The sequence below is a fragment of the Neolamprologus multifasciatus genome, chromosome 18 (genome assembly GCF_963576455.1).
Source record: "Neolamprologus multifasciatus chromosome 18, fNeoMul1.2, whole genome shotgun sequence".
In the NCBI taxonomy this organism is placed as follows: domain Eukaryota; kingdom Metazoa; phylum Chordata; class Actinopteri; order Cichliformes; family Cichlidae; genus Neolamprologus; species Neolamprologus multifasciatus.
The window spans coordinates 23,463,515-23,491,022 of record NC_140456.1 but is presented as its reverse complement, the minus strand read 5'-3'; the positions used below and the strand labels follow the sequence as shown (position 1 = coordinate 23,491,022).

General features: G+C 38.5%; 1 protein-coding gene and 1 long non-coding RNA gene across 2 annotated transcripts; both read left to right on the top strand.

The window, feature by feature from the left end:
- Positions 1-6,210: 6,210 nt before the first annotated feature.
- On the top strand, positions 6,211-27,261 carry slc25a36a (solute carrier family 25 member 36a). Its single transcript, XM_085141281.1, has 7 exons — positions 6,211-6,629; positions 8,974-9,138; positions 11,225-11,302; positions 16,452-16,552; positions 21,330-21,396; positions 21,524-21,813; positions 24,110-27,261. Exons 1-7 carry the CDS (start codon positions 6,589-6,591, stop codon positions 24,301-24,303), a joined length of 936 nt encoding a protein of 311 aa, XP_084997407.1. The 5' UTR covers positions 6,211-6,588; the 3' UTR covers positions 24,304-27,261.
- Positions 11,309-13,454, top strand: LOC146497951 (uncharacterized). The gene is made up of 2 exons (XR_014870856.1): positions 11,309-11,538; positions 11,576-13,454. It is a non-coding gene; the product is annotated as an uncharacterized LOC146497951 (long non-coding RNA).
- Positions 27,262-27,508: the final 247 nt, after the last annotated feature.

Genomic DNA, 27,508 nt, shown 5'->3' with positions numbered 1-27,508 from the left:
TTCGGGGACATAGGATCAAAATAGGGATAGACGGAATATGTTGTCAGAGTGCGTGAGTAAAAGTGGGACTGGTGAAAAATCTGATGATAAAGATAGTGTATATAATCACTTTTGTTTATTAACTCAAAGTTACTCAGCAGCACAAAGAAACTTAAAACGAAAGGGATATATATTCCGAGCATTTTGTTATGGCACAAACACCGTTTTATCGATTAGAAAATCAGGCTAAATGCCCTACAGTTCCAACAATACAAGTTCTGAATGTACTTTTTATTAAAGTGTTTCAGTTTCTTTTCCCTTCCGTTTTTCTTTTAAACTATCATTACTTGTTTGATTTCAATGACGGAACAGTTATTAATCTCGTCCTGGAAACATCTGTATTAAACTATGTCAGAATAAAACCGTTAGGTGGCAGCATTTAGTTAACTCTCTCAGATTGTTCCCTGGTCCACCGGTGGTGGCGCTGTTATTCCAAAATTTTGTTCCACGGAAATTTTAAAGGTTCGACAGGGGTTTTGAGGGGGCCCTTGGAAAAACATGGGTAAAGTTGATTTATGCACTCTAGGCTTGCGTGTCAGGATAAAATATATGAGTAACACTCAAAATGGCTTGTTCAGTTTTGCAGCTGAATCTTGAAAGCTAAACCAAGCTGTGGAAACGGGATGAAGATCTGGCGCAACCAAAGAAATTCAACATTTGTTCCAGAAACAACACCTAAAAATAGCCATTTGACACCTGCAAAAAATAATTCTGAAGTAGACTACTTTTATTGTTAAGTATCTAAAATTTGTGCTGCTCCTTCTACTTTTATAAAGAAAATTGTGTTTTCCCTACTTCCCTATATTCATTCTCAAGTTAGTGCTTTGGAAAACCTAAGTGAGCATATAAATACCAGTATGATGCAAAATTGCTGAGCCACCCCCCATTTCTTTATAGTTTGCTTAAAGGAGTCAGATTTTCTTGCACATTTTAAGTGGTCTTGAGCAATAATTTTTCAGGCTTTATGACTTTAAAAGGTTTTCTTTAGACTGGCTGTTTTTTTTTATCGCTCTTTCTCAATCTATTCCTTGTAGCTGACCATCTTCAGAGGAATGTATTTGTTTATGAAGCCACTTACTACTGACCTATGAATCTTTCAAGCATACAAAAGTACATAGCTCAAGGGATGGACCAGTGTTGTGTCTACACATAAAAGAAAGCTAACCAAAGATCCAATTTCAAACGGTATCTCTAGGTGTTTCTTTTTCTTTTGTTGAATCTATGAAAAAGCCAAATGTAACCCAATTCCACTGACATGAAATAGAAATTAATATACATTTGTACACCAACAACGTGCAAAAATACAATTTCAAGGTATTTGCCAAAAGCTTGACATGAAAAATGACAGGAAAACCTGTGGTCACGCCAAATGTTGTTTTAATTGTCAGAACTCTGTTTTTGCCTCATATACTCTATTTCCAGGTATGCTTGCACATTTTTGATTGCTGCACGTATTTCCCATTTTCCTCGTAAAACATGAAGAAATGAGGCTTGGCTCAAGACTTTTGAACAACAACAATGTACTTTTGATATTGTGTATATAAAATTTGTGCATGACTTTAAAATACAGTCCATCTACTTTAGTGTTTTAGGCCCGCTACTGGTTCTTTGTTTATTATGTTTAGACACAACACTGATTCATTCAATTTAACTGTATTTCTATAGATCCAAATTTGGGGCGACCGTGGTTCAGGGGCTTGGGAAGCTCATCTTGTAACCGGAAGGTTGCCGGTTCGATCTGTCTTGGTTGTTGTGTCCTTGGGCAAGACACTTCACCTCCCTGGCCAGAGGGGCCAATTGCGCAATATGGCAGCCTCGCCTCTGTCAGTCTGCTACAACTGTAGCTTACCTCCACCAGTGTGTGAATGTGAGAGTGAATGAATAGTGGAATTGAAAAGTGCTTTGAGGGTCCCGAAAAGCGCTATATAAATACAATCCATTATTATTAAATCACAACAACAGTTGCCTCAAGGTGGTTTATATTTTAAGGCAAACACTCTACAATAATAGAGAGAAAAACCCCAAAATCAGATGATCCCCTATGAGCAAACACTTGGCGACAGTGGGAAGGAAAAACTCCCTTTTAACAGGAAGAAACCTCCGGCAGAGCCAGACTCAAGGAGGGGCGGCCATCTCCTGTAACCAGTTGGACGTGAGGAAAGGAAGACAGGACCAAAGACATGCTGTGGAAGAGATCAAGAGATTAATAATACCTATGCTTAAATTCAGAGTGGTGTAAAAAATTCATAGGTCATTGTGATGGCATGCCACACATGTTACCTGGGGTTTGGCTTCTCCTGTCTGGCAAAGGGCTGGGAGAGCTGAAGTATCACTGACAGCCTGATTGGATAGAACCACATGCTTCATTGCCTGGGGGGTGTTTCATGTTTGTTTAATTGTTTTGTATTAGTTGGTTATATGGCAGCCATTTTGTTTTCCCCCGTGTGTGTCATTTGGTTTAGCTAAACCAGTATTTAAGTTCCCCGTGTGTCGTTTCAGCAGGTCAGTTTATTGTATGTTTGTTTGAGGTTTTGGTAGTTATTATCTTGAGTTTAGTCTATTGAGTTGACCTCTTTTATTGGTCTGCCTGTTTTGGTTTTGTTAAATATCTTTTCATATTTTTGGGTCAATAAAGCCCCTTTTATGAATTAAACACCTGTGTACTTTATGCTTTACTGCTTGGTCCCTGACAGTCATTGTTAAGTGGCTTAACAATCTAATCCTTTAAATCTTGACCTGCTACTCTTTTTGATTTTTATATTGTTGACTATTTCATTCGATGATGTTTTACATCTCTTATTTTGTGCATGTTGTGATTTTGATATTTAATTGCTTTTAAGATGTCACTGAGTGCCTCGAAAGGAGCATGAAAATAAAATGTATTATTATTGATCTATAAAAAAAGGGTCTGAATACAAGTGAAAAAACATTCAATGTCAAAATATGAGGAAATTAAAACATAAAGAAAGAGTAGCTTTCTTTATGTTGGTCCATTCTTGATATGTTTTGTTGTATTGAAACTATTATTATTAATGTAATTCTGCATTGTAGCAAATTTCAAGACTGATACTCTGATTTATCAATTTCCCAATATGGTGTAACCTAAAATAGCAGCGTCCAAATGTAATTTTTAACCTTTCTTTAAACAGAATCTATTTTTGTCACATCACGCTGTCTAATCCTCTCGATCATTGCCTCTTCCTTTGAACCCAAACACTGATAGTGAAAGGGGTCTGTCGCGGTGAAAGTGATGTCTAAGCATTAATGAGAGTGGGGGTTGTAACACACACACACACACGCGTGCACACACCTCAGAGCCTTTCTATCATTTCCCACCATTTGGTCAAAGTTCAGCACAGATCATGAGATGCTACAGTACCTCTGTGCATGCATGGGATGTCATGAGACATGCATCAGTGGACTTTAACCCAGACCGACACACACATGGGCTTGCAACTCATTTACTTAACATAGTTTGGTTGTCAAGTTAATTAGCTTTATAAATTGGGTAGCCATGATGCTAAATTGTGTGAAAGTAACAGTTATATAACTTATCAGTATTTCTAAAATATGTATAAGTTATTAGTAAAAAGCTACTTTCAGCTGCTCTCTTGTCACAAGGGGTCGTCACAGCAGGTAGCTTTGCATGTTTGACTTGGCAGAGTTGTCCACCACATCCTGACAGAGCCTCAAAGGGGAAGCTATTACTATCATTAAAATAATGTGTGTTGGTTCTCCTTGAGTTTTTGCAATAATTGCTTGATTTATGACTCATTTCTACTGTCACAAGTAAAATAATGCTCTGAAACAAGTCTGATGCATTTCATATGACACAGCAGAGATTTAATTTGTGACTTAATCTCAGCCACCAGAGAGAGAAGTGAGGTGTGACAGTCAGCCAGGGAGAGACAGACTGGCTGCATAACTTATTCACAGCGATTCGCCGTCAATAACAGTATAATTCAGTTGCTGCACTTCATTCTCGTGATCCCTTAAACTGCAGGCGTCCTTGTGAGTGCTAATGGAACGTAGTAATTTAGTTTCTCTCATTTTCTGATACGCTCTTGTCCTAATGAAAGGTCACTTGACTGCGCTGCCTTACTCACCGTGCAAATCTATATTCAGCACCCAGTGAACCTGGGTGAATAGGTTCATTTTATGTTTGTTGACCAATTGTTGACTTCTGCTGACCATTTAAGATCCTACAGTATTTATTACGAGTTCATGTCCAGAAGACATGCTGCTTCCTGCAGTGCTGACAGGCTTTGGGATCACCTATAAAAACTTGCATAATTCCATTGTCTTACAAGGTTTGTGTCCATTAATCGAGGGCATTTTGTGGCTTTTAACTTTTTTGCTTCTCTCTAACTATCGCTTACTTCTTCTATACTCAAGAAACATGACTGCTGTGGAACTTCACTGTACCCCATGTTTATCAGTGTATCAGAGGGATTTTGATGCTTTGTACTTTGTACTGCAAATATCGATTTAAAGAATCAGAAAGTTCTACAGCAAATAAACAAAACATCATCCCGAAGCATGTTTGATCCTCGCACTAATTACAACTAAGACAGATCAAGTAAACCTTCTGTGTTAATGTGCTTAAAAATAGAGTGGTTGATAATGCAGTAAATAATAATAATAATGGATTGCATTTATATAGTGCTTTTCAGGACCCCTCAAAGCGCTTTACAATACCACTATTCATTCACTGGTGAAGGCAAGCTACAGTTGTAGCCACAGCTGCCCTGGCGCAGACTGATAGAAGCGAGGCTGCCATATCGCGCCATCGGCCCCTCTGGCCATCACCAGTAGGCGGTAGGTGAAGTGTCTTGCCCAAGGACACAACAACTGAGACTGTCTGAGCCGGGGCTCGAACCGACAACCTTCCGATTACAAGACGAACTCCCAACTCTTGAGCCACGATCGCCCCACATAAAAATAAATAAAAATAAAATAAATAAATAAAAATAAACAAATAAAAAAAACACACATCACCATTTACCACTGAAGTGCACGAACGATAATTGCAAAAACATGGAATACTACAGATACATCTTTGTGTATGATTTGTACAGTGGAATGCCCTTCCAAATTAAAGTCAAAGGTCACGAGAGAAAGACCTTGTCATTAATAAATATACACATTATTCTTAAAGAGATTCTGTTTACAAAGTGCTTTTTTCATCAAAATATTCTTTAAATATATAAATTTGAAGACATTTATTGGACCTTAATGTTGTTTAATGAGATAAGAGGCAGACCGCCCTCTTTCATCAGACACTAAATCATTCTAAATGCCATTAGAAAGGTTACTCCATATAACCTTCCTAATGCAGGACATGACATTATTGGTTTTAATGTTTCCAGTTTGAACGCTGCACATGACTCCAACTTATCATACTGTACATCCAATTACAAAGCTATGTAGCTAATGCCATTATTAAATCACCAGCTGGCTTTCAACGCCATGCAATTTTGGTTAAGACCTGATAGGGAAAAGACTTTCCAGCTCATTTGAAAAAGCCAAAATATGATTGCAAGTCAGAGATGGATTGTTTGATGCTCTGTAGCCAGCAGTCTAAGACTGTGATTGAACTAGCCAATTTGCATGAATAGATGTACATGCATGGCTGGAAATTAATATACATAAACTTTACATATTAAATGTTACAAGTCAAATATGGAGTCTTATTAATAAAAGATTTAGGTCACCCAACTGGCATGCAGAGTTATACCACTATGAATTAATACACTGAACAATAATAAATAATAAAGTATAGCTACCTTGGTATCATTGGTGTAGGACCCTCCATTACTATATATGGATATATATGGTAGTAAACATTACATGCAAACATAATTGTTTGCATGTAGGTTGTCTGGTGGGTTTCTATGCTGATAATTGTGTTTGTCTGTCATATTTTGGTCTAGTGTCTGACTTTGAAGAGGTTCAATGAGACAAAAGCAAAAGCAGATACGTCTGAAATGTTTAGAGCACAAACTGTGAAAACGATCTCTTTTGGATGGCTGCACTTCAGCAACACGCAGTCCAGATTCATTCAGTGTTGAGCATGTGAACAGTGCATGATCAAGGCGGAGACAATGTGACGTTAAGTGCAGGGTGGCCAATGGCAGCGTGTGCTTCCAGCCTATGGTCGTACAGTACATACTATGAGCTCTGCCTCCTTCTTCCTCTTGGTGTAGCGATGAAAGGAGATGAGACCGCGGATGTGCTATAAAACCGTTTGTTAGACCTGAGATATTTTACCGCCAGCAAGAAGCCTGGTGAGCCCGCACCTCCCCGCTGTTTTTGCCGAAGATAGAAAATATCTGCGTCAGAGGGGGACCTGAGTTAGCTGAGGGAGAGGGGGGTTTGTCGGCCCGCTGCAGTCTGAATCACCGGAGACTCGCCCCACCGCTGGTTAGTCGTCGACGTCGTTTGTCTGTGGACTTGCGCATCCTCTCAGAGGCAAAGAGCACCGGGAGGGGACGGGGGAAAGAACCGTTTTTTGACTACCCTGCGCTGCTTGGCAGGGTATGCTAAAGAATGACCCAAAGGGACACACTGGTTCATTTGTTCGCTGGAGGGTAAGCCACATCAGTTTCCTCTATAAATTTTACCTAATTTGAAATATATATTTTGAAACATAACCCCCGTCTGCTTTACCTAGCTAACTCGCCATTTATTTTTATTTTTTAAGGCAGCGCGTGCGTGCCCTTCCAACCTTGGCGGTTGTGCGCACGCGACTGTCAAAAACGGTTCTAGTTGAACTTCCGGTTAACCTTTAAAATATGACTAGTGTTGCTGAAAGCATTCATGTGAATGTGCCAGAAAGCGCATTCGAGCTCGTTATTCCCAGACAGCACAGAGCAGCTCGCCTTTTATTTCATCGTCCTTTAAATGCCGGCTGTTTCTGCACAAGTGAGAGCCTTTTATTTTGATGACAAGTGGAATTCATTTCCGGGCTCGTTGTAGCTTTCTCTGAATGACTTGACCAAATGCATCTGCAACAACAGCCATTGACGCTTATTTTTCTGCTGCTATTTTGTAATTTAAGAAGTAGTTACATAATGCTCACCTATGAGGATCCAATTAAATAATTTCTTTATTGTATTCCCAAATGAAATGAACATTTACATCTAATCCATACTGAGACCCCCCCCCCCCCCCCCCCACCACCACACACACACACACACACAATTTTTCTGTCGGCTCAGTTAAAGCATTAGATTACAGTCTTGCAGATATCCATCTAATCAAAAAAGGCTTAATTAAATGTAAAAAATAAAACACTTTGAAGTTTTTGTGTTGCGTAACTACCGGCTCTGGGTAGAAGTATGGTTTAAAGAGAAACTTACTGGTAAAATTTAGTTTCTCTGCTGCTTTTCATTATGTAACAGAGCATTTGAATTTTGTACTTCAAATCTTAAAGTTGAAGCTCACACCGTAGTAAAGCAATCCTTCTGATTCATAGTTGTGTAAAGAGGCCTGACAACCAGTTCATTAAGGACAATGAAAGCACAAATGTGACATTTAAGTGGATTGGCCCAGTATAGATTTTTGTTTTAATCCATTGTCTTTAGTTTTAGTTCACTTGTTAATTTTTTTAATCTTCCCATTTAGTCTGTGACCTTCAGAATGGGGGATCCCACCATGCCACAGCACTTCTTCTTTATGTCTCTTGTTATTGCTTTTAAATCTGAGAACTACCCAAGAGACTTTGAATCAGCTTTACCCAAAAACTTGAGCTGGAGGCCTCAGCCTAGTGCTGCCTCCCACAGCCTCGCATTAGAGAGGCACACATGCAACAGCCAGTGTTGCCGAGAAAGTAGGCCAAGGGTCACCGCTGCCTCTGAGCATGAATGTGGGTTGGTCTTTTGAAAGGTAAATATAGCTGGTGCTGCTCAAAAGAGACAGCAGCAAGCGGAATTCACTGCCAGGATGTCAACATATACTACCATGGCTTCTGTAACCTTTAGCCGAGTTCTATAATGTGCAACTGCGATCACCAGGAAGCACTTTTCAGCTGTGAGGTGGTTTGGTTTTGAAGCTTTGTCTACATGTCGAAAGCACTGAGTCTTTGGTGAATGCAGAGGGGATCAACAAAAATGACACTATAGCGTATGAATTATCAAATAATACACTAATTTATATCACATGAGAGTTTTCCTGGTTTTGTGTGCACATAAACACGATTTATCCCCATGGTTAGTGCAAAAAGGTTTCTGTAAATTAATTAATTAATTTCAAACCCATTTGATGACTAAAAATAGGTTAAGTTTGACTAAATTAAATCTCACGCTAAAAAACATAGTGTTTATTTAAATACTTTGAGAGGCCTGGTGATTTTCCTTTGGGGGAAGGCCAAAACCTGTTTGGTGGGTGCCAAAAATGTTTGTATGATGGAAAAAACAGTCATGATGCAGTTATATTTGCACACCTTGATGTGGTAGGATATAAAGTGGATATACTTTTTTGTATTTGTGACCAACTTGGTTTTTGTTTATGTTTATCAAGTGAGCTAAACAACGATCTAATTTGATGACTTCTTATTCTGGGCTTCTCAGGTGGCAAAACTCAGCAAATGAGCTGCGGTCAGTTTCTTCTGAAATGAATCATGAAACCAGCTGTTTGTTTTCATATGTCAGTATCTTGGATATCACAAAACCAGGTCGCGGTGTGTGTATGTGCCCACGCTCATAGATAATTTGGGAACAACAGATTGTGTTTCTGCTGATTAGTGTTTCAAGTGACTTGGCTTATGTCAGTATAACTTGATTTTTGCTGTTTTTGTTTTTTTTTGGGGGACGGGGGACGGGGGGGGGGGGGGGGGGGGGGGGACGTATTTGGTGCCACAGCAAACTTTTTTCCTGGTCTTGCTTCTGTTCTATTTTCTCACTTTTTTCTCAATACTTGCTGCTTCTTTACTAGATGCGGTGGTACAGTGGGCGCCATTTTAACTTGTCCTCTGGAAGTGGTGAAGACCAGGCTGCAGTCCTCTTCCATTACACTCTACGTCTCTGAGGTTCAGCTCAGCACAGTCAACGGAGCCAGTGTTGCCCGTGTTTCCCCGCCGGGGCCTCTACACTGCCTCAAGTAAGGAGAAAGATCAATTAGGCACAGCTAGCCTAATTGATGTCCACTGAAATTAACACTATAAACAGTTATGATGTGGCTTCAATGTTGTCTTTTCTTGGTTTAAGTATTATTATTATTATTATTATTATTATTATTATTAGTAGTAGTAGTAGTAGTAGTAGTATTTTGTCCATTAGCTGGCTGCTTACATTTAAAAGGTCTGTGTGTGCGTCTCATATTATTGTAACTTTAATGAGTTATTTTCTTCTAATAAAATGACTCCTTACTGGAACGTTGCATCACTGCAATAACAAACAAAACTGTGAAATGGCTCAGAAACACTGATAACAGATTTATCTTGTTGCACAGTTCCTTTAATATGTGCACCGTGAGTTGCAAACTGATGTCAAGTTGCTCCTAATTGAAAATGTTTTCTTCAAGAATGCTTGGGCTTTCCTGGGGAGTGAGTTTATTTGGATTGCCAATGCGCTTCTTTTTCTTTCTTATTTTAATAGATGTTATTGTTGTTATTAGTGCCTTTTTTGTTTTTTGGTGGATTCTTTGTTTGTTTGTTTGTTTATTTTAGAGAGCAACTTTAACCGAGACAAGAAGATAAACATTTTGGTTTCAGTGGTTATTTTCTTTGACATCTGTAGACAAAATCAATAATTTAAACCTCATGTTGACCTTATAGCTCTTTGGTTGTTTTTGATACTTTCTCTCTGAAACTTATGTAAGATATCCACAAAGAATGGTTCCTGTTTTTTAGGGGGGGGGGGGGGTTTGTTGTTGTTTTTTTTCTTCAATATAAATGTAAGTAATCTTGTCATTGTGCAGAGTGGAATTTTGTCAGAAAGATGAAGTGAGAGTTGAGGGGAACTCAGCATTTGCTTAGAACCTGCTGGAAGCTGATGTGGCTACTTGTAATAACCATTAACCACTGCAGGATTAGCAAGTAAATGTTCAGCTTGCCTTTATAAATATGGACCTCTACTATTGTGCCTTGGCAAGCTGCTATACAAGAGGATGTCAGAGAGCATGTCACTCTTACATAATGCATAAGCGTCTGTGTGTGGAATTTTCCACTGCTGAATGGTGCCGTTAGTTATTTTGTAAATACTTTTATATTTGACAAGCCTCTTATGTTTGGTTCTCTATCACAGGAATATAAAATGCTTTTTATATTTAGAGTATTTATAATTGGCAGGCTACACAGGCAACATGCTGATCTTGCACTTTTGCAGTTCCCTAGGTTTTGTTTTGTCAGTAGTGGGGTTAGCTATAACGTTCTTTAACAATGAGCCTAAAAATGGATTTGTTCTGGGAGTAGGTCTGGGATGTTAGTCAGGATTTTGTTTAATAACAGTTGACTAATACTTCATTTGGAGAGATTACAGCTCATGTGGACATTGTTTTGGGCTCTGTATCGGTGTTGTGGCAACATAAGTCAACTTCTTGTGTTGTCTTCAAAATAAGCAGCATCTTGCAGCAGAAGTACAGCAACACTATTTCATGGTACAGAGTAGAGAAGGATGGAAGCACGAACTGCAGCATAACTAACGAGGGGGTGGGAGGACACACGTCAAAGTGGGTCAACGTGCAGTGTGGTGCATGCCAAGATCCCTTTTAGGGCGGAGGACACCTTCACTCCAAATCACGTGTGTTGTCTGGTTTTAGACCCATTTCTTTCTTGAGGATGTGTCATTTGCTATAAATAATGAAGAATCAGATAACATAACGAATAATAATGAAATAATAAAATGCGGAAATCATATAAGTGGGGCAGAAAGGCAAAGTCTATAAATAGAATTTTTTTTTTTTCTTTTTAGCTAATTAACTTCTTCCAGAAGGATCCGAGCTGTCTTTTTTTTCTTATTGCTGGATTTTTATTGAATATGTTTAAATTAACTTCATGAAACAAATCTGCTTTATCTGATTTGTGGTAATTATGAATTCACAACTGTTATTAAATGTGAAAACAATTTAGATTACGAGTTATCTTTAAACCATTCACTGTATAATATGCTCCAGTGTTTAAATAATGTACATGTTGTGTTTTGACTATATAGTGAAATATTTCCTCATGTGTTTGCTCTTTCGACAGGTTAATTCTAGAGAGAGAGGGACCCCGTTCACTCTTCAGAGGACTGGGTCCTAACCTTGTAGGTGTGGCACCTTCCAGGTATGTGCAGTATTATCTGCAATAATGTGGGAGTGTTGTGTGTTAAAACTGCTCTACGATTTCTTTAGCAATAACACAGAAACAGAGCCCAAAGTAAGGGAAATAACCTTCACTTCCATATCTTGCGTGTCATAACAACATAAATGAGTAATTCATTTTTTATTTTTATTTTTTGCGTAAGAAGCAGTATCATCTGCACTAGCACTGCCCTGCTATTGGAATAAAGGCATGCCTGTGTAATTTATTTTGACATGTTTAATCAAACCCTATGAGACAATTTTTCTGGGGGAAAGTCTTCAGGCTGTATTATGGGCAGCAGCTGAGCTGTTAAATTTAACTCCTGTGTGCTGTCTTATTTACTGCTGAAATACAGATAGTAAGTGCCTCAATCTGTCTACTGAGAATAGGTTGCCAGTCAACCAGTAGTATTAGTAGCGTCACATATACTTCAGGCTGATGTTGTTCTTCATCAGCATCACATAAATTCAAAAGTCTCCGAATCCAAAAGACAAATAAGGTTTTTTGATTTTTGTTGATTTATTAAAAAGTTAGTGTTATCAGCCATAACAAACTCATTATGACCAAGTCAAAAACTGAAATACAACTTTGTTCAAAATGATGTATTGAAATATTATTCAACAGCAGTCATTTTTCTTTAAAGATTTCTTTTTAGTATTTGCAGACTTTATTTGACAGTACAGTGTAGAGGAGACACAAAAGCAAAGAGAGAATGGGGCAGTGACACACAGGAAATAGTCTGGAGTGGACTCCAACCTGAGCCACTGCAGTGCCCTTCAGCATATTTCCCCTGGTTGTTCAGGTGAGCTGTAGTGTTGCCCAGTTGTGTGAACATTAAATACAGTGACCTGATATTTATTTATTTATTTATTTTATTCAGGCTTGCATTTTACAGAGTGTAAAACAGGTCATATAAAATCTGCAGCCTTTATAACAAATAGTGAATGAACAGGCTCAGGCTGAAGTGGCACTTTGATATGCCTGGCCTATGTTGTTATCAATAAAGCTGCCCTCATTTCCAAGTAGAAGAAGAAAACGACAACAAACAAACCACAATGTTCTCAAATATAACCCTCAAACATATTTGTAGAGCGTTTGTTTTTATGCAAGAAATTACTTGGGCAATTTTATTGCTTTAAGCATTATTTGCTTTTTAAAAAAATAAATAAACAGAATAATTTAATTACATAATGTGGGACCTTAGACACTGTGGTTAAGTGTGATCATAGTAACCAGACTTTTACTGTAACACAACTGTTGAATTTATTCTCATTTAAGTCAATCCTCAATGTTCCACACAGTAAAAAAAAAAAAAAGAAAAAAAAGCAAGGAAGTATAAATGAAGAAATGAATTATGTTGCAGGGCATTAGAAATTAATACATCACTTGTTTTATAAAGAATTACTGACCACTTTGAAATTTTTGCTTTTAATATAATCAGTGTGTTGTTTCCATGTTAATTTGTGATCAGTCACAATATGTAGAAAGTTGGCTTCATCAACCTTGGATCTTTAGTTCCATATGTTCTACAGTTTGTTCTATTTGCTTAAACCACAAAGTCTTAACACATTCAGGCTTAAATACAATAACACAAAGGAGCAGTGGGATTAATTGTGCATGCATAATATGCTCTCAAAAAAACTCTCAGAAGTAGCATTCAGATTTGCGTATTCTGTCCTCACAGATGTTAGATGAATGTTACCTTCTGTTTTGTTATAGTTGACTAAAACTACAGAAATAAAACTAGACTGAATGAGAACTGAAGTGGTTTGAGTGCTCATAGAGCGAACTAAAATGGACTAAAACATACAGAATGTACCTTTTTTATTTTTAGGCTTTAAAAATGTGGTCACATTCGTCAACACAACTGGTCTCATGAGGATTTGGCGCCTCTATTTATTGAGACTTGGAATGCCTACACAACTTTAAATTAGCTGCCTGAACAAAGTGTTGTTTATGTTGTGCTGACATTTTGCTCCTGACCCTTCACATTATTGGTTTTAAGGAAACTAAACACAAATAAATAAACAGCAAATAAAAACTAAAGCTACATATTTTTAGTCAATATAAACAGAAACATGAAAACCTAGAAACTAACTGAAAAAAGCAATACGAAAAACTCAAAATGGACAAAGTAAAAAAGCTATTCATCAAATATAACATTATAATTACTATAGCATCAGATTTATGTTACTGAGTTATTTGTTGTCCTATGAATACAAGTGCTGATGCACATGGATGCAAGGTGCTCATTACCTGTGTATATAAATGCACACTGTACGTATGCTGTAAATGAGGTTGAGCTGCTTCTCCTTATAAGGGTTCGTTTGACTGAAATGTTGCAATTTAATAAGTATGTAAGCAGTAAGTGAGACAAAGAGTGCAGGACTGTAATTCAGTTGCTTTCACACTGAGGAATGTCTGAAATAATGGAAGACCAGGAATGTGCATGTAAACCTCTCTCAATCACAGCAGCAGCACGATGGAAATCTGTGCTTCAAATCTGTGCGGAAATGAAAAGGTTCCCTAATTCTTAGCTTATCTGCCCTAACGTCTGGATGCAGTCAATCAAATTCCCATGAAGCAGCAGCAGCAGACGCCGGCCAGCTGTTACGCTTTCATCATGTGACAGCCACTGCTGTTGTTAAAATTAAGTTTCTAAATTAAGGCAGTTGTGTTTGTGTATAATCCCTCTGCCTCCCTGATCGTTCTAGTTCTCTGTAGTTACCGCTGTGTCACCGCCGACGTCTTCTTCCTTTTCTGGTTAGTTTTGCATATCGTCTGTGTCATGATTTCATGATACTCTTTCTCTTCTCGTGGGCCTTTCACTCTTTGTCTGCCCTTTGGGTCCATCCAATGCATCTGTGTCTGTCAGTCCTGTGTTGTTGTTGTACTGAAATGGCTGGCCATGACAGCTATAGGAAGTAGTGCTATAGGAGGATGTTATCACCAGTGTTGGGAAGGTTACATTTAAAATGTATTCCAATACAGAATACATGCCCCAAAATGTATTCTGTAACGTATTCCGTTACATTACTCAATGAGAGTAATGTATTCTGAATACTTTGGATTACTTAATATATTATTATGCTGTTTACAACTACGTGAATGTACTATTGCTGTGATTTATTACTGTTACTGAAGGTCCGCGGCTCCGAACCGTAGTAAAGTTGGCTAATACGTCGGGTTCGTGTCGGGCTCGTAGCCGAAAAATAGCTTTACTTTGTTGTCTGGGTCAACTTTGCTTGCGAGAGACAGAGAGAGGCGTTGAAAGGCTGCTCCAACGGAACTTATTGTTTTCGGAGGAAAACACGAACACGTGTACAGTCGAGTCTTAATAGCTTACTTACAACTGGGCTTGTCAGGCACTCTTCTTGGCTGCAGTGGTTATTATTATATTTGCATGCTTCCAGCTCCCGTTTTTGCTCGATGACAGCTCGTACTTTTCCTTTTTCTCCCTCCCTCGCTCACAGACACATAATACGTGTATGTCAGTCCATTCTCCCTGCAGCACGAACTACACTGCCTATGATGCTACATTCTTTAGAGCTATACCTGTAGCATTCTGCCTATTAGCTTAGCACAACAACAACAAAAAGGCGCTCTCTCACCCAGGAAACACGCAGAGAGAGCGTCACCCTGTAACCATGGCAACCGTAACACTGCCGCCTGGAACAACAGAACATAGCTGTCAAACAAAACCCAAACAGTCCTGACCCGCCACAATATGAAACAAGGAAGTACCGCCGTGTAATCCATTTATTTCAACAAAGTAACTGTATTCGAAATACCACCTTTTTAAACGGTAACTGTAATGGAATACAGTTACTCATATTTTGTATTTTAAATACGTAACGGCGGTACATGTATTCCGTTATTCCCCAACACTGGTTATCACATAAGAGGTGAACCTGATGAACTCGCTGGCAAATTATGTGGTTTTCCACTGCTTTATAGACAGGATATGACAACAGGAAACATGGTGGTTAATAGTTAACCCATATATAAAAATAAATAAATAAAACAACCTTAAGAAACCATTTTTAGGGTTCCACTGCTTTGTGTTTTGTGGGAATAAAGAATAGCTTTTAACTAATTTTATTCACTTTGTTTTCATTCATAACCATTAATGTAGAGAAGCATATTAGGATGCAGTTTAAAACAAATTACATTGGCTGTAATGTGGTGAAATGTTAGTATAAATAATTTTAAATGGATTTATGAGCTGCTCTCATTATTCAGAGCAGCCAGATTCATTAGTGCTCACAGTACAAACAATACACTGATCAAAATGCCATCATTAGTGTCCGACAAAATAATTGTATACGCAGAATTGTAACAAGCGACTTTAGTATAATTGAATGAAACATCTTATTACTTTATTTATCAGCAGGCGGAGGTGTGAACTCCAGCGCTGTTGTCTGCTGTGATATTTACGAAACGGCACTCTGATGCTGCAAAGCCTCTGACACTCAACAGTCCACCGTGCACGCTGCTGCCGTTCATTAACAACACACTCGACCCGATTTCTACACAGCTTGCACCACGAAAATCTCTCTTTGCTCGTGAGCTGCATACATGCTTTCAGAGCCAATCATATCATTCGTCTACAGAGCAGCGTGATTACATTTTGCATGCATGCTCTCAAATCCAGAACGAGGGCTGAGAGCAGAGGTCACGGAGTTTAATTCCAGTCAGTGTTGATTAAATCCTATGATTTCATTTATAGAAGAGCAGCTAGAATCATGGGAGGAAAAATCTGTTTCTAAAGCATGACATCTGTGCATGTGCACACTAGAGAGGCACATATTTATCAGTACTGATGTGTATTTGACTTGTTGGCTGTTATTGGCCTGTCAGCAAAGAAAATAAGAAACGCCATTTACATCTGCTGCATGTTCCCCATGTTCAGTTTGGGCAGTATTTAATTTTGTGCAACTGAAATGATGTGTTTGTACTTAATATAGCTAACTTGTTAATCATTTACACATTAAATAGCTCTGCAGGTACAGTCACAGCTAGTATGCTTTTGTTTTACATTTACTCCCTGGACACGTCATTAACTTCTTTCCTTTCCTGAGTCTTTTAGTAATTAAAGTTCTCTCTCTCTTCCGTTTTAATCGTCACACAGGGCGATATACTTTGCGGCCTACTCGACAGCCAAGGAGAAGCTTAATGGAGTGCTGGAGCCAGACTCTACCCAGGTGCATATGGTGTCGGCTGGGATGGCAGGTAATAATTGCTCCTTCCCCACCCCCTTTCTGTCTGTCGGTCTGTTTTATCTGCCTGTCTGACTGTTTGTCAGTCTGCCTGGGCAGTGTTTCTTACTGATGGGTTTTATTTATATTAAAAAAAAGAAAAAGAAAAGAAAAAAGAATTATTTAGTTTTTCTCTATCAAACAACTTTCATTATTTTTTTTATTTTGTACAATTTAAGTATCCCAGACACCACCCTTCCCCCATACCTGATGCATGCTAAAGCTAACTGATAATGTCTGTTTTTAAGTCGGCATTACTTAGCTATTTCTTGTATAGAATTATTAATATAAACAATCGTTGATTTATCAGAAAGCACAATTTAAGCCTCTTGGGATCGAACTAACCTTGATTATTTTGTATGTCAAGATAAGTTATTCATGTCTAAATACTGCAGTTTCTACAATATTTCAGAGTTCATCCTCTACTTTAAGAGGACCTTGAATCTGTAAGAGCTGAAAGGTTCTTATCACATCTTTTATTACATACCAGCTTCTTTGCAAACAATTCCTAAACTGGGCTGATAATGCAGTATCTTATCTCTCCATGGTAGCCTTGATAGTCCCCGAATAGTTGAGGAGATAAATCCTGATATCAGCAGTGCCAGAATTTCATGTACCCATACCAGATGAAACCCTTCAGGCTGCAATTCCCCCACTGCTGATCTGTATTTGGTTTTATCTGTTATACAAAAGAGAAAAATGTTACGGTCCTCAAAGTTTGGGTTGTGCTTTCCTCTTCTCTTAGCCCCGCTGTCCCTCATGTACTTCGTTAAAGTTTTTTGTTTTGAATCCCCTCCTCGCCCTTCTTTCCTCTTTTTTTTTTTTTTTTTTTTTTTTTTTTTTCTGTTTTTTAAATTCTTTAATTTTGAGGCCTCTCCAGAGGACACTGTAAATGGTTTAACATCCCAGTTGTTACTTAAACAGTGTGGTCTGGGCCCCCCTCCCCTTTGCTCTGTGTGTGTATAGAGAAGAGAACACGGCCCCCAAAGGTCAACCGGGGCCCCTGGCACTCGGGCGGACACGTCAGGTAGCACCCCATTTCTTTACACTGGTATGATGAAAACCATGGTGATTTTTCTAATTAAATTCATAATGGTTATTCATTTTTAATGATATTAGCATTGCTTACAGCAGTGTGTTTGCTGCTGGTGTGTAGTTTTAGATTCATGATGAAGTTTATTATTCCTTAATCTTAACACACACCTCCCCCTCCCCTTTTAACGTGTTTCATCAATACATTAAAGGTAAAGTAATGACAGTTTTTGTTGTCAGCACAAACGAAATGCTAACCTTGTCACTGCCACAGAAGGCTGCACTCGGTGTGTTTTTCATTTTGTGTTTTGTCATCATTCATCGACACTGAGTGCTTCAGTCATTTCTTTCCAAGGAGAACTGGACTGACGGTATTTTCACATTTCACGTGTTTACTTGTTAAATTAGTTGAATTTCCTGAAGACAGTTAATTGCCTTAGCAGTTCGACCCCATCAGTATTGGCACCACTTAAAGATAAATTCATTATTGTGGGTAAAATGCAGTGAAAACATACACATGTAAGTGATAAAAAGGGAACACATCAACACACATAGAAAGAGATGGACCTTGGTGTTTAGTCTTTGTTTCATACTTATAACAGTTGCATAAATTTCTCTTGTAAATCTCAAAGAAATGCAGGTAAGGATATAAATACAGTCTGACTGTTACCACACAAGTGCTTAAAAACTAGCTTTAAAAATTTCAGATGTTTTAATGATGTCGTGGACAAATTGTTGTGTTACTACACAAATGTTTTGCTATGATACTAAACGTATCCCTCTCTCGCTTTTTCATCTTTATTGTCTCTAAGATTATCAGTGCTTATCAGTAATAGATTTAATGCGGTGGTCAATGCCAAAACCTCAGGGACAGTTAATTGATACTGATGCTGTGAATTCGTGCTCAGTTTCTAAACTAACTTTGTGAAGTCGATGTCTTTTATAGCTTCACTGCTCCTGCAATGGGAACTTTTTGTATGGATTCAAATCCCATTTCTTTACTTAAGCTATTTTAACATATGAACTCATATGATCTGCTTCATAAGCACTCTCACTACTGTAATTCTTAGTGTGGTCTACCTGATTGTTTGTGGGAGTAGACTGTGATATTTTTGTTCTACAAAACTTCACGGCTGCAGTGCATGTGTGGAAGAACAGCTTTAGACTTAGGTTTCGTTTCAGCAGTTAATTTAAAGCATCCTGCTGTCCCTGAATGTAGGTCAAACCCCTCAGGAAAAATTGCACAGGGATTATTTGAGTATTGAAGGATCATTGTATACAACATGCGGCAGCGTTTCCATGTGCCTGGTGGTCTGCTGAGCCCAAGAACACACTTTTTGTTTTTAAATTTACATAAAATATAATCATTATTATGTTATTAGAAATTTAACATTTGAACAAATAGTCAAATATTGTGAGTTGATACAGTTTTAGACTAAAAATTAACTGCTCTTTGTCATTGAAGTAAATGGTAACTTAATGCACTCCCACTGGTATAGCATGCGCCGTTTCCTCATCAAGTTAAAAGCTGGAAATAAAGTCCTGGTGGTCTTTCTCCTGTCACCCATATTCATGCACACATTCTGCGTTGTGATTGAAATATCGAGTGTATTATGCTAGCACACCACATCCGTAAGTTAAGGATCATTGTTTTGATTTTCATACATTATTTCATTGTCATCAGTCACTTCATTCTTATCACATATTCATACAAAGTTTCTTCATTCTCTTTATCCCTGTCACATAAAGTGTTGAGTCTGTTACACAGAACGGCAAGGTTAGCATTTCCACCGGCCTCTTTTATTTTCAGACAAGGAGTTTTAGGTTAGAAACTGATATTGGCTCAATGGTTATAAGGAATACCTCTCCAGTTTATTTTTTTATGTCTTTGTGTTCTCGTGATTTTTAGCTTGCTCTCATGAGATAGAGCTGGAGGCTTGGATTGGTTTGGGCCTCTGATTAGTCGTCTTCTTTTCTGCAAAAAGTGGGGATAAAGTAAAAGTAATAAAAATGTAACACAAATTAAAGCAGTTTAAAGATGGGTAAATTATACGGGTTGGGGCACAGAGTTGGGATCATAGTTTGGTGAAAGATGGAGGGTGGTATGAGTCCTTCACCCCCCATCTCTTCTCCATCTACTTCAGAAAGTGGGTTGATGTGGGTGGTTGGTGGGATTTGGGGTGGATGTGACTGCTGCTTGTGTGTGACTGTGGTACAGAAAAGCCTGTGTCTATTTTAGGGCTTTACTGTAAAGCTTTCACCCCTGCGTGATTGGGTGGGACATCCCCGCCATCTGAGCCCCCCATATCTGCAGGCTACTAGCTGCAGCGGGGAGGAGCTGGAGGAGCTTTGCCCCTCCCTCGTGAGTACACGCCATAGAAGCTACTTCATTCTACTTCCTCCTTTTTTCTTCTTCCTCCTTTTGTTCTCCTCTTCTCTTCAACAGACCTGTGTAATCCTTTCTTCTTCATGCAGTTGCCTTAACATAGGTCTCTGCTGCATCGATACACTAGACGTGACTGAGGTCTCTTCATAGCCTTGCCCTGGTCTTAGCTGTTTTCTGCAAAAGGCCATGTTTTACTTCTCACTGGTATATCCGTTTAGCACAGACTTTTAAAGATACTTTGTGTCATTTCCTAATGATACAAAGTGCAGATTAATTAGCTTTATACCATGCACAGCAAGCTTTGCATTACTGTACATTATCTAGCATTTCTACTAATCAAGAATAGTTGCGATCAGTTACAAATTAAGCTAACATCTACCAAGTGTGTTGGCAGGCAGATAGTGAAACAGGGTTTACTCACCACGATTAAAAAGTAACGGTTACACTTTAGACTTCCTAGCAGTGACTTTCCACTAGTAAATAATTAATGAATCTCCTTTAGACAACATTTTTCTTCACTATGCTGTAGTTGTGCTAGCTGTGCTAGTATATGGCCTACAACCCGTCTGTAGTGTCCAGTCAAGTTAACCACTGGTTCAGATTAGAATAAATATAAAGAACATGTGTTTTTAGGGACCAAGACTAAATGAGCATTGCTAACCATTGTAGAAAATCTAGAGAAAAAAGCTAAGGGTCAAACCTATTGTGTTGTGATGTTTATTTCTGTATGGGTAGATTTGTTTGTAAACACTGATTAAGGTGATGTGTGTAATGCTATGTTAATAAAAACGTATGAGGACAAGTTCTAATTACAAACTCTTATTCATTTATCAGCCACATGTAAAGGCCTAAAATGAGTTTGCTGCTTGCCTACATTTGCTGCTGTTTGCAGTTAGTTTTTATCCAGATCCATACATAAAAAATATCTAGACAGTCATAGCTGAAAGCTGCTGCCTTCATGCACTGTTATCTGAGATCTTTTACTTCAAAAGGAGAACTGTTTACCTGTTGTTTATATGCACTTGAGTAGCATTTCATATGAAGAGGATCAATAAGTTAACAGATTAGATGTTTTTCGTGTCTGTAACTCAAAATATTTTTTAAAAAATTCAGATTTAATTGTTTTACTGTTGTCTGAATTAATGATATCGATGTATTTTATGTAAGACTTGTAATGAGATTAAGTTAAACACCTCAGCCAGTTGATCCTGTTTCCTGAAGTGCTTTCTCACTGTATTTGTACCATGTAGCTTAATCTAGTTTATTTTAATGTGCTCTTACAATGAGTGTCTCTGCCTGTGTCTGAACCTCTGACCTCTTCTAAATTTGCCAGGGTTCACCGCCATCACAGCCACCAATCCCATCTGGCTGATTAAAACCCGTCTGCAGCTGGACTCCAGGTGAGAAACCTCAAACCCATTTTTCTGATAAGTGTAAAAATGATTGAAAAATGTGTTATTAAACTAATGAGAGTAAATTATTCTAAAAGTTATTTAATTTTAATTGAAAGTGTCTGTGTGATGGCAGGAATCGCGGTGAGCGGCGCATGAGTGCTTTTGAGTGCATACGACGAGTGTACCAGATGGATGGCTTACGAGGTTTCTACAGAGGTATGTCAGCCTCATACGCTGGCATCTCTGAGACTGTTATCCATTTTGTCATCTATGAAACTATCAAGCGAAAATTGCTTGAGTACAAGGCTCAGGCCAGCATGGACGAAGAGGAGGAATCTGTCAAAGATGCCTCTGACTTTGTGGGGATGATGCTTGCAGCAGCCACCTCCAAGACCTGTGCCACCTCCATCGCCTATCCTCATGGTAATCTTCTCACTCACTTTCATATGTTGTAGTCAAAGGATAAGGGTCTTAATATTTAATACTTCTATTGTACCCTTCCTCATACTAGCTGTGTCCCAAAACGTAGGCTGCGTCCTCCTTTTCCCCAGATTTGAAGGATGGGTCGGCTGTATCCTTCGTTCATCGCGCAGCCCAGCCAATTCCAGTTTCCAAATATGGCGGCAGCTACTTAGTTTTAATATTACTCTTATTACTCTTTCTGGGTCACAAAATAAACTTTTAACATATTTTCAGTCGAGAATGTAGCTGTGTAAACTTCAAATATCTGCTTGGTTTATCAAGACATCACATATTTGCAAAAGTGCTCCGGCATTTTCGGAGACCTCTGTTACCCACCAGATCAATAGTTAGCCGGGGGTTAAATAAAACTTATAAAAATGTATAAACTTTATTAATCCCTTGGGTGGGTTTCTCTGGGGTTTTCACACAGCTGAATAAACAAACAAACAGAAAACTGATTAACCCTTTAAAACCGGTCGGAGCAGGCACGCTCTGTTTTGCGTAACTATTTTTAAATCCCGGTAGCTCTGCAACCACGTGAGCTAGCGCAATAATTTTTTGCATATGAAACCTGAGGAGTTGTACTTACATCTTATGCCATCAGCTTGTGCTAGGTCACAGTTTCCTTCCACATATAGCTTTGCAAAAACTGCATAAAAAGCGCTTGCAGCAACAAAAACATAATATTGCAAAAACACGCTTTGCCGATCCGATCAGCTGTTCATAACACTTCCTACATTGGATTAGACGTCAGCGCGAACTATCGCATGTCCGCCATGACCTTCCTAAAACCGGAAGTGACGTCATTTTCGCGGAAATGTAGTTTTTTACCGTCCGGGCCTCAATGAGCCTATACTGGTGTTTTTAATAGTTATGTTTGACTTTGTGACTTTCTGTGTCGTTTCTGGGATGCTTAGAACTCATATTGCACTACTGGAAATAGTTTATTTTGATGCATATGCTGCTTTTTTGCAAATTTGCACTATAATATTTATTTTCGTTTTTCCTGCAGTGTATAAAAATTGGTGTATTTCAAAAATAAAACTATGAAGGCATTCAAAATAAATTTCCTGTGGTGGGAAACTATTTTGTGCAACTTATTTGTATTTACAGTTTTGAGGGATTGACACAAATCTGAAGGCTAGACCGTCCCATTTCACAGCCTCGCACTTCCGTCCTCCGAAGGATGTGACCTAGGTTTTGGGACACAGCTACTGTTTGTGGTTCAGCCTTAAGAATATTTATTCCCAGCAAAGAAGAAATCTTTACAAATGGATCCAGAGGGCAGACTTTTAGTTCAGTAAATTTCAGCACTTACAACTGAGGCGGATGTGTAAATAACAAATGCATAAAGTTAATTATCTATTTATGTTTTTAGTTCTTTTATTTTAAATAGTTTCCAGTTGTTGGAACCAAAATAAGAACCCTGTTTTTAACATGCTGTAAATTAAACATGCAGTCTGTACCATTACTCAAACAGGGCAATGATAGCTGTGGTCACTGGGAATTATTTTCAGTCTTGGACTAATATTGGATGGTTATATACAGCACCAGGGACTGATTCAGGAAAAAAACATGTTATGCCAAAACTGAGTGCAATGTTGTGGATTATTTATATTTTGTAATTGTTGCAGAATAAACATGAATCTCTATTGCAAAATGTAGAAATAAATATAAGGCTGTTCTGTACTTGGACAAGATTTAGACTGTAGTTAGTCTGATAACTGGTTTTATTTTTTCTTGCCATTTGTTGGTACAAATGGAATATTATTAGTATTTTTAAAGGACAGGTGAAACGTATTAGATTGGAAATCATTAGTATCCTGTCTTAACTTAAAAATGTTTATAGATAATCTTATAATACTAAGATTGTGATAATTGTGCTGAATAAGCCAGAATGCAATGCAATGTGAAAAATATGTTTAGTTTTGAGTTAGTTTAGGTCGACTCACCACTTGTGATTGGAGAAGAAAGTGGTAAAAATAGTCTACTTGTATTTAAAAAATACTGCTATGATTCTCCACCTACATGTACAATCTGCAGCTAAATTCCTGTTTGGATTGTCTGAAGTCAACCTGGGACAAAATCAGTATCTATCATATTGAGGGTAGTGGGTATGCCAAAAGTGAATCATTTGGAGAAATTCAACTTGGTGTCTCATGAATGGTTAATTACACAACACTCAGAGGCAAAGTCTGACACAGCCAGTGGCCAGTGGAATATGTAACTCAAGTTTCTTCCTCTTCTCTAATTGCAGAGGTGATCCGCACACGACTACGAGAGGAAGGGAGCAAGTACCGCTCCTTCTTCCACACTCTGCTCACAGTACCCAAGGAAGAGGGATACCGGGCGCTGTACCGCGGCCTAACCACTCATCTCGTCAGACAGATTCCCAACACGGCCATCATGATGTGCACATATGAGGTGGTGGTCTATCTACTTGGCTGTTAGCTTATCGTGAATGTCTCTGCTCTGTTTAAACATGGAGACCGTTAAGTGACTGAGAAAGATGACCTTTTGCTGGAAACAGTGGCTATGAAACGTCAAAATGAAGATTAAAGGAAACCCGAAGACACTCGTGTGGACCAGAAAATGACAAATGGAAAAAAGATGAAGAAAGAGACAGGATCATATCGGCATCATCCCCACCAGCTCCCTTTGTTAGACTGCTGAAACGGATATAGAGTAATGTTGGCAGAGGAGGTAACATGGCGAGACGTGAGGAGGCACTGACAGGGAAGCCACAGAAACAGTTTGGCACCTTGTACAGCTGTCGACTCAAAGTTTATGCAGTGTTCAGTGGACTTAACAGAAAGGATTTAGCTGGCATTCTTCTCTTTAGACAGAAGATAAACTTCTTTTTTTTTTTTTTAAACTTTTGTAGAGATGCCGTGGGAGGAGAATGCTTGGAGGCAACTCAACTTGACAAGACAGATGGAAACTAAATGTAGGTCACTTTGAGTAATCCAAAAATCTCTGTTTGGTATGTTTAGTCTGCACTTGCCTTAGTGCTGTGATACCCCGGTACAATTAACTGACTAGCAGCTGAGGCGATGATGGCGTATGATGTAAAGACGTCCCCTGAGCCACACACCGTTGCACTACAGAGAGCGTGGCTTCAAGCATTCTCCTCCTATGTCCCCTAGAGGGCCTGAATCTCATACACAGCCATGCACAAACTGGCCAAATACAATGAAACACAATGATGAGCTTGTGATAGTGACTGTCACTTGAGCACATGACTGTGACACTAGTCGGTGTTGATGAAGACTATGTCAAAACGCTGGCCTCCATTCAGTGTTTTATTCCTCTGTGACGCAGTGCCTGGTGGTGACATGTTTTTGCTGAAGGTGGCCTTCACCATTTCAGTGTCGCTTGTTTGTATTCGTTGTTCACAACTACCACCCAGCTGAAATTATTTAACTTGTTAGGGACATGAAGCATGGGCAAAAGTATAAACACGATAAATCTGGGTGTCGATTGGGATCACTTTCTTTGAAATTGTGAGTTTTTAGTCTTAGGCGGTCTTACTAGTGCACTATTTGGTAAAAATTTAAATCCGATTGTTTCCATGGCCAGCTTTTGTCTCCAGTCACTGCTTAGGGCTTAAAAATCTTGGATAAAAACACGAGACCAACGTGTCCTGTTTCTGATGTGAAGCATGCAACGCAACAAAAGGTACCAAGTATCTTCAATTAGTGTTGCTACTTGAATATAATGTGACGGTTCGGGGAAATATTGGAGTCGGAGCAGAGTGATGGAGTTTTATCACCCCATAGCCTGTTTGTACGTGAGTGTGTCTTTATGTTTGTGTGTGTGTGTGTGTTTGAACAATTTACATGATCTGTGTGTCCGTGCATTCGCAGGCCTTTGCGCCTGCATGTATAATAAATAATAACTACTCCAGATCTCCCTCCACTAACTATTAATCCTGCAAGACACTGGTTTGGAATACGGAGAATCTCCTTTATGATACTGGGAGCTTTCATTCCCACTCTCATGCCAGTGCTTGCTTCCAACTGACCCGATAACATGCACTTTTGTGGCCTTTTAGGCTTGTGCTTTGCATTTTTATTGTGTGGGCAGGTTAAACTTGTACATTGTAAAGGAAAAAAGTATTACTGTATATCAAAATGGTATTTTGCGCAACTGTTCCTAGAGCAGATCTATTGTACAGTTAAGAGTTGTCTGTAGTTGTGAAGGATGTCCACATGTTTGTAAATAATATAGATACTGTGTATGCATATCAAAAAAAATTTTTCTTTTTTTCCCCACCCTTAGACCTGTTTCTGATCATGCTGTAGTTTGCATTAGCAAATGATTGTTTTCATGGCTTTGACATGAATATTGATGTTGCTTGACTGATTTTTCTTGTGTTTGTGTGTTGCTGTAAGCTGTCGCGCTATCACATGCTTACACGTAGCTTGCAAAAGCTGCTCAACCAATACAAAATGTAAGCATATGAGCCACAGTATTGGTTTGTCGTCCGTCAAAGTGTTCCAGTTTGCAACGTTTGGATGTTTCTGTCATTTGGTCTGTTTACATTGTTTCGTACCTTCTATCAGATTTTGTTTGGTTCTCCTCAGTTTTTTTTTTTTTTAAGAATATAAAAATGGAAGTTAATTTATTGTGAGCTTAAAAACTGGAATCATCTTTCTGTGATGGTACCATTGCTGCGTAGGATGGTTACAAATTTGTTACGGGAAAGGTTTATTGGTGAGACTGGGAAGTTGCCCGTTTAACTGACCACTTGAAGAGGTTCACGCAAAGATTACCTTTTGGTAAAATTTGGCACTTATTATCTTTCAAATTGTGTTTAAGCTTTAATCAGAATTTCCCTTGAATACAGAATCTTTAACAAAGCACTGTGCTTTTCTCCAAAGTATTTTTCTCCAGTTAAAAGAAAAGAAAATCTAATAATTGATGCATTACGTTCTTGAACACTCATTTCCCTCATTTGAGTTGCAGCATCATTTCAGAGGCAAACTGAAGTGTTGTAACTTGTAATAGTTATTGATATTTAGTCTCCACTGAGTTGCAGCCCCTCCCCCTAATTAAACAAAACAAAAAAAAACATGCTAACCAATTTTAACAACTCATGTTTTTCCTAAAAACACTAACTAGTTGTTTTTCTTCAGCTCTGTTGCAGTAATACCTGAGGTCATATTACCAAAGTGTGACATAAACAGACAACTGGACAAACAGTGCAAACATTTACATTTCATTACCTCTCATTTCAAAGGCTGTATGCAATTTATTGTCTGTAGCCTGTGTGCTCGGTCAGAATGCAGACTCAAGCTGGGTTTACTGAAAACCCAACTTGAAGCTTGTTCTTTTCCAGCTCAGTCATGAAAATGTTTGTTTTTGTTTTTTAAAGCAAAATTAAATAAACATGCATTTGCAACTAAACCTGTATCTATTGTTTTGTTTTTTGTTAAATTTCTTGTACTAGCTCCAAATTGCATCTGTCGTGGGCGCTTTCATTCATGTGGATGTTTCTGTTGTCTTTGGATTATATTATCCTGGAACAACAGGTGATAGGTCAGAACTATTTGGGCCTCTTGAAGGGGAAACTACATGATATTAGGCAGGTGATTATATGCACCACTTCAAAAATATTAGCTTAAAAATACTCCCATTCTTGTTTGAATGTCTT

What these genes read in the sequence shown, in the direction of transcription:
- slc25a36a (XM_085141281.1), top strand. Translation starts at nt 6,589, where the DNA reads ATGACCCAAAGGGACACACTGGTTCATTTGTTCGCTGGAGG. An exon ending in GTAGGTGTGGCACCTTCCAG is followed by an intron (nt 11,303 to 16,451) that starts GTATGTGCAGTA and finishes ATCGTCACACAG; the next exon opens with GGCGATATACTTTGCGGCCT. An exon ending in GGTGTCGGCTGGGATGGCAG is followed by an intron (nt 16,553 to 21,329) that starts GTAATAATTGCT and finishes TAAATTTGCCAG; the next exon opens with GGTTCACCGCCATCACAGCC.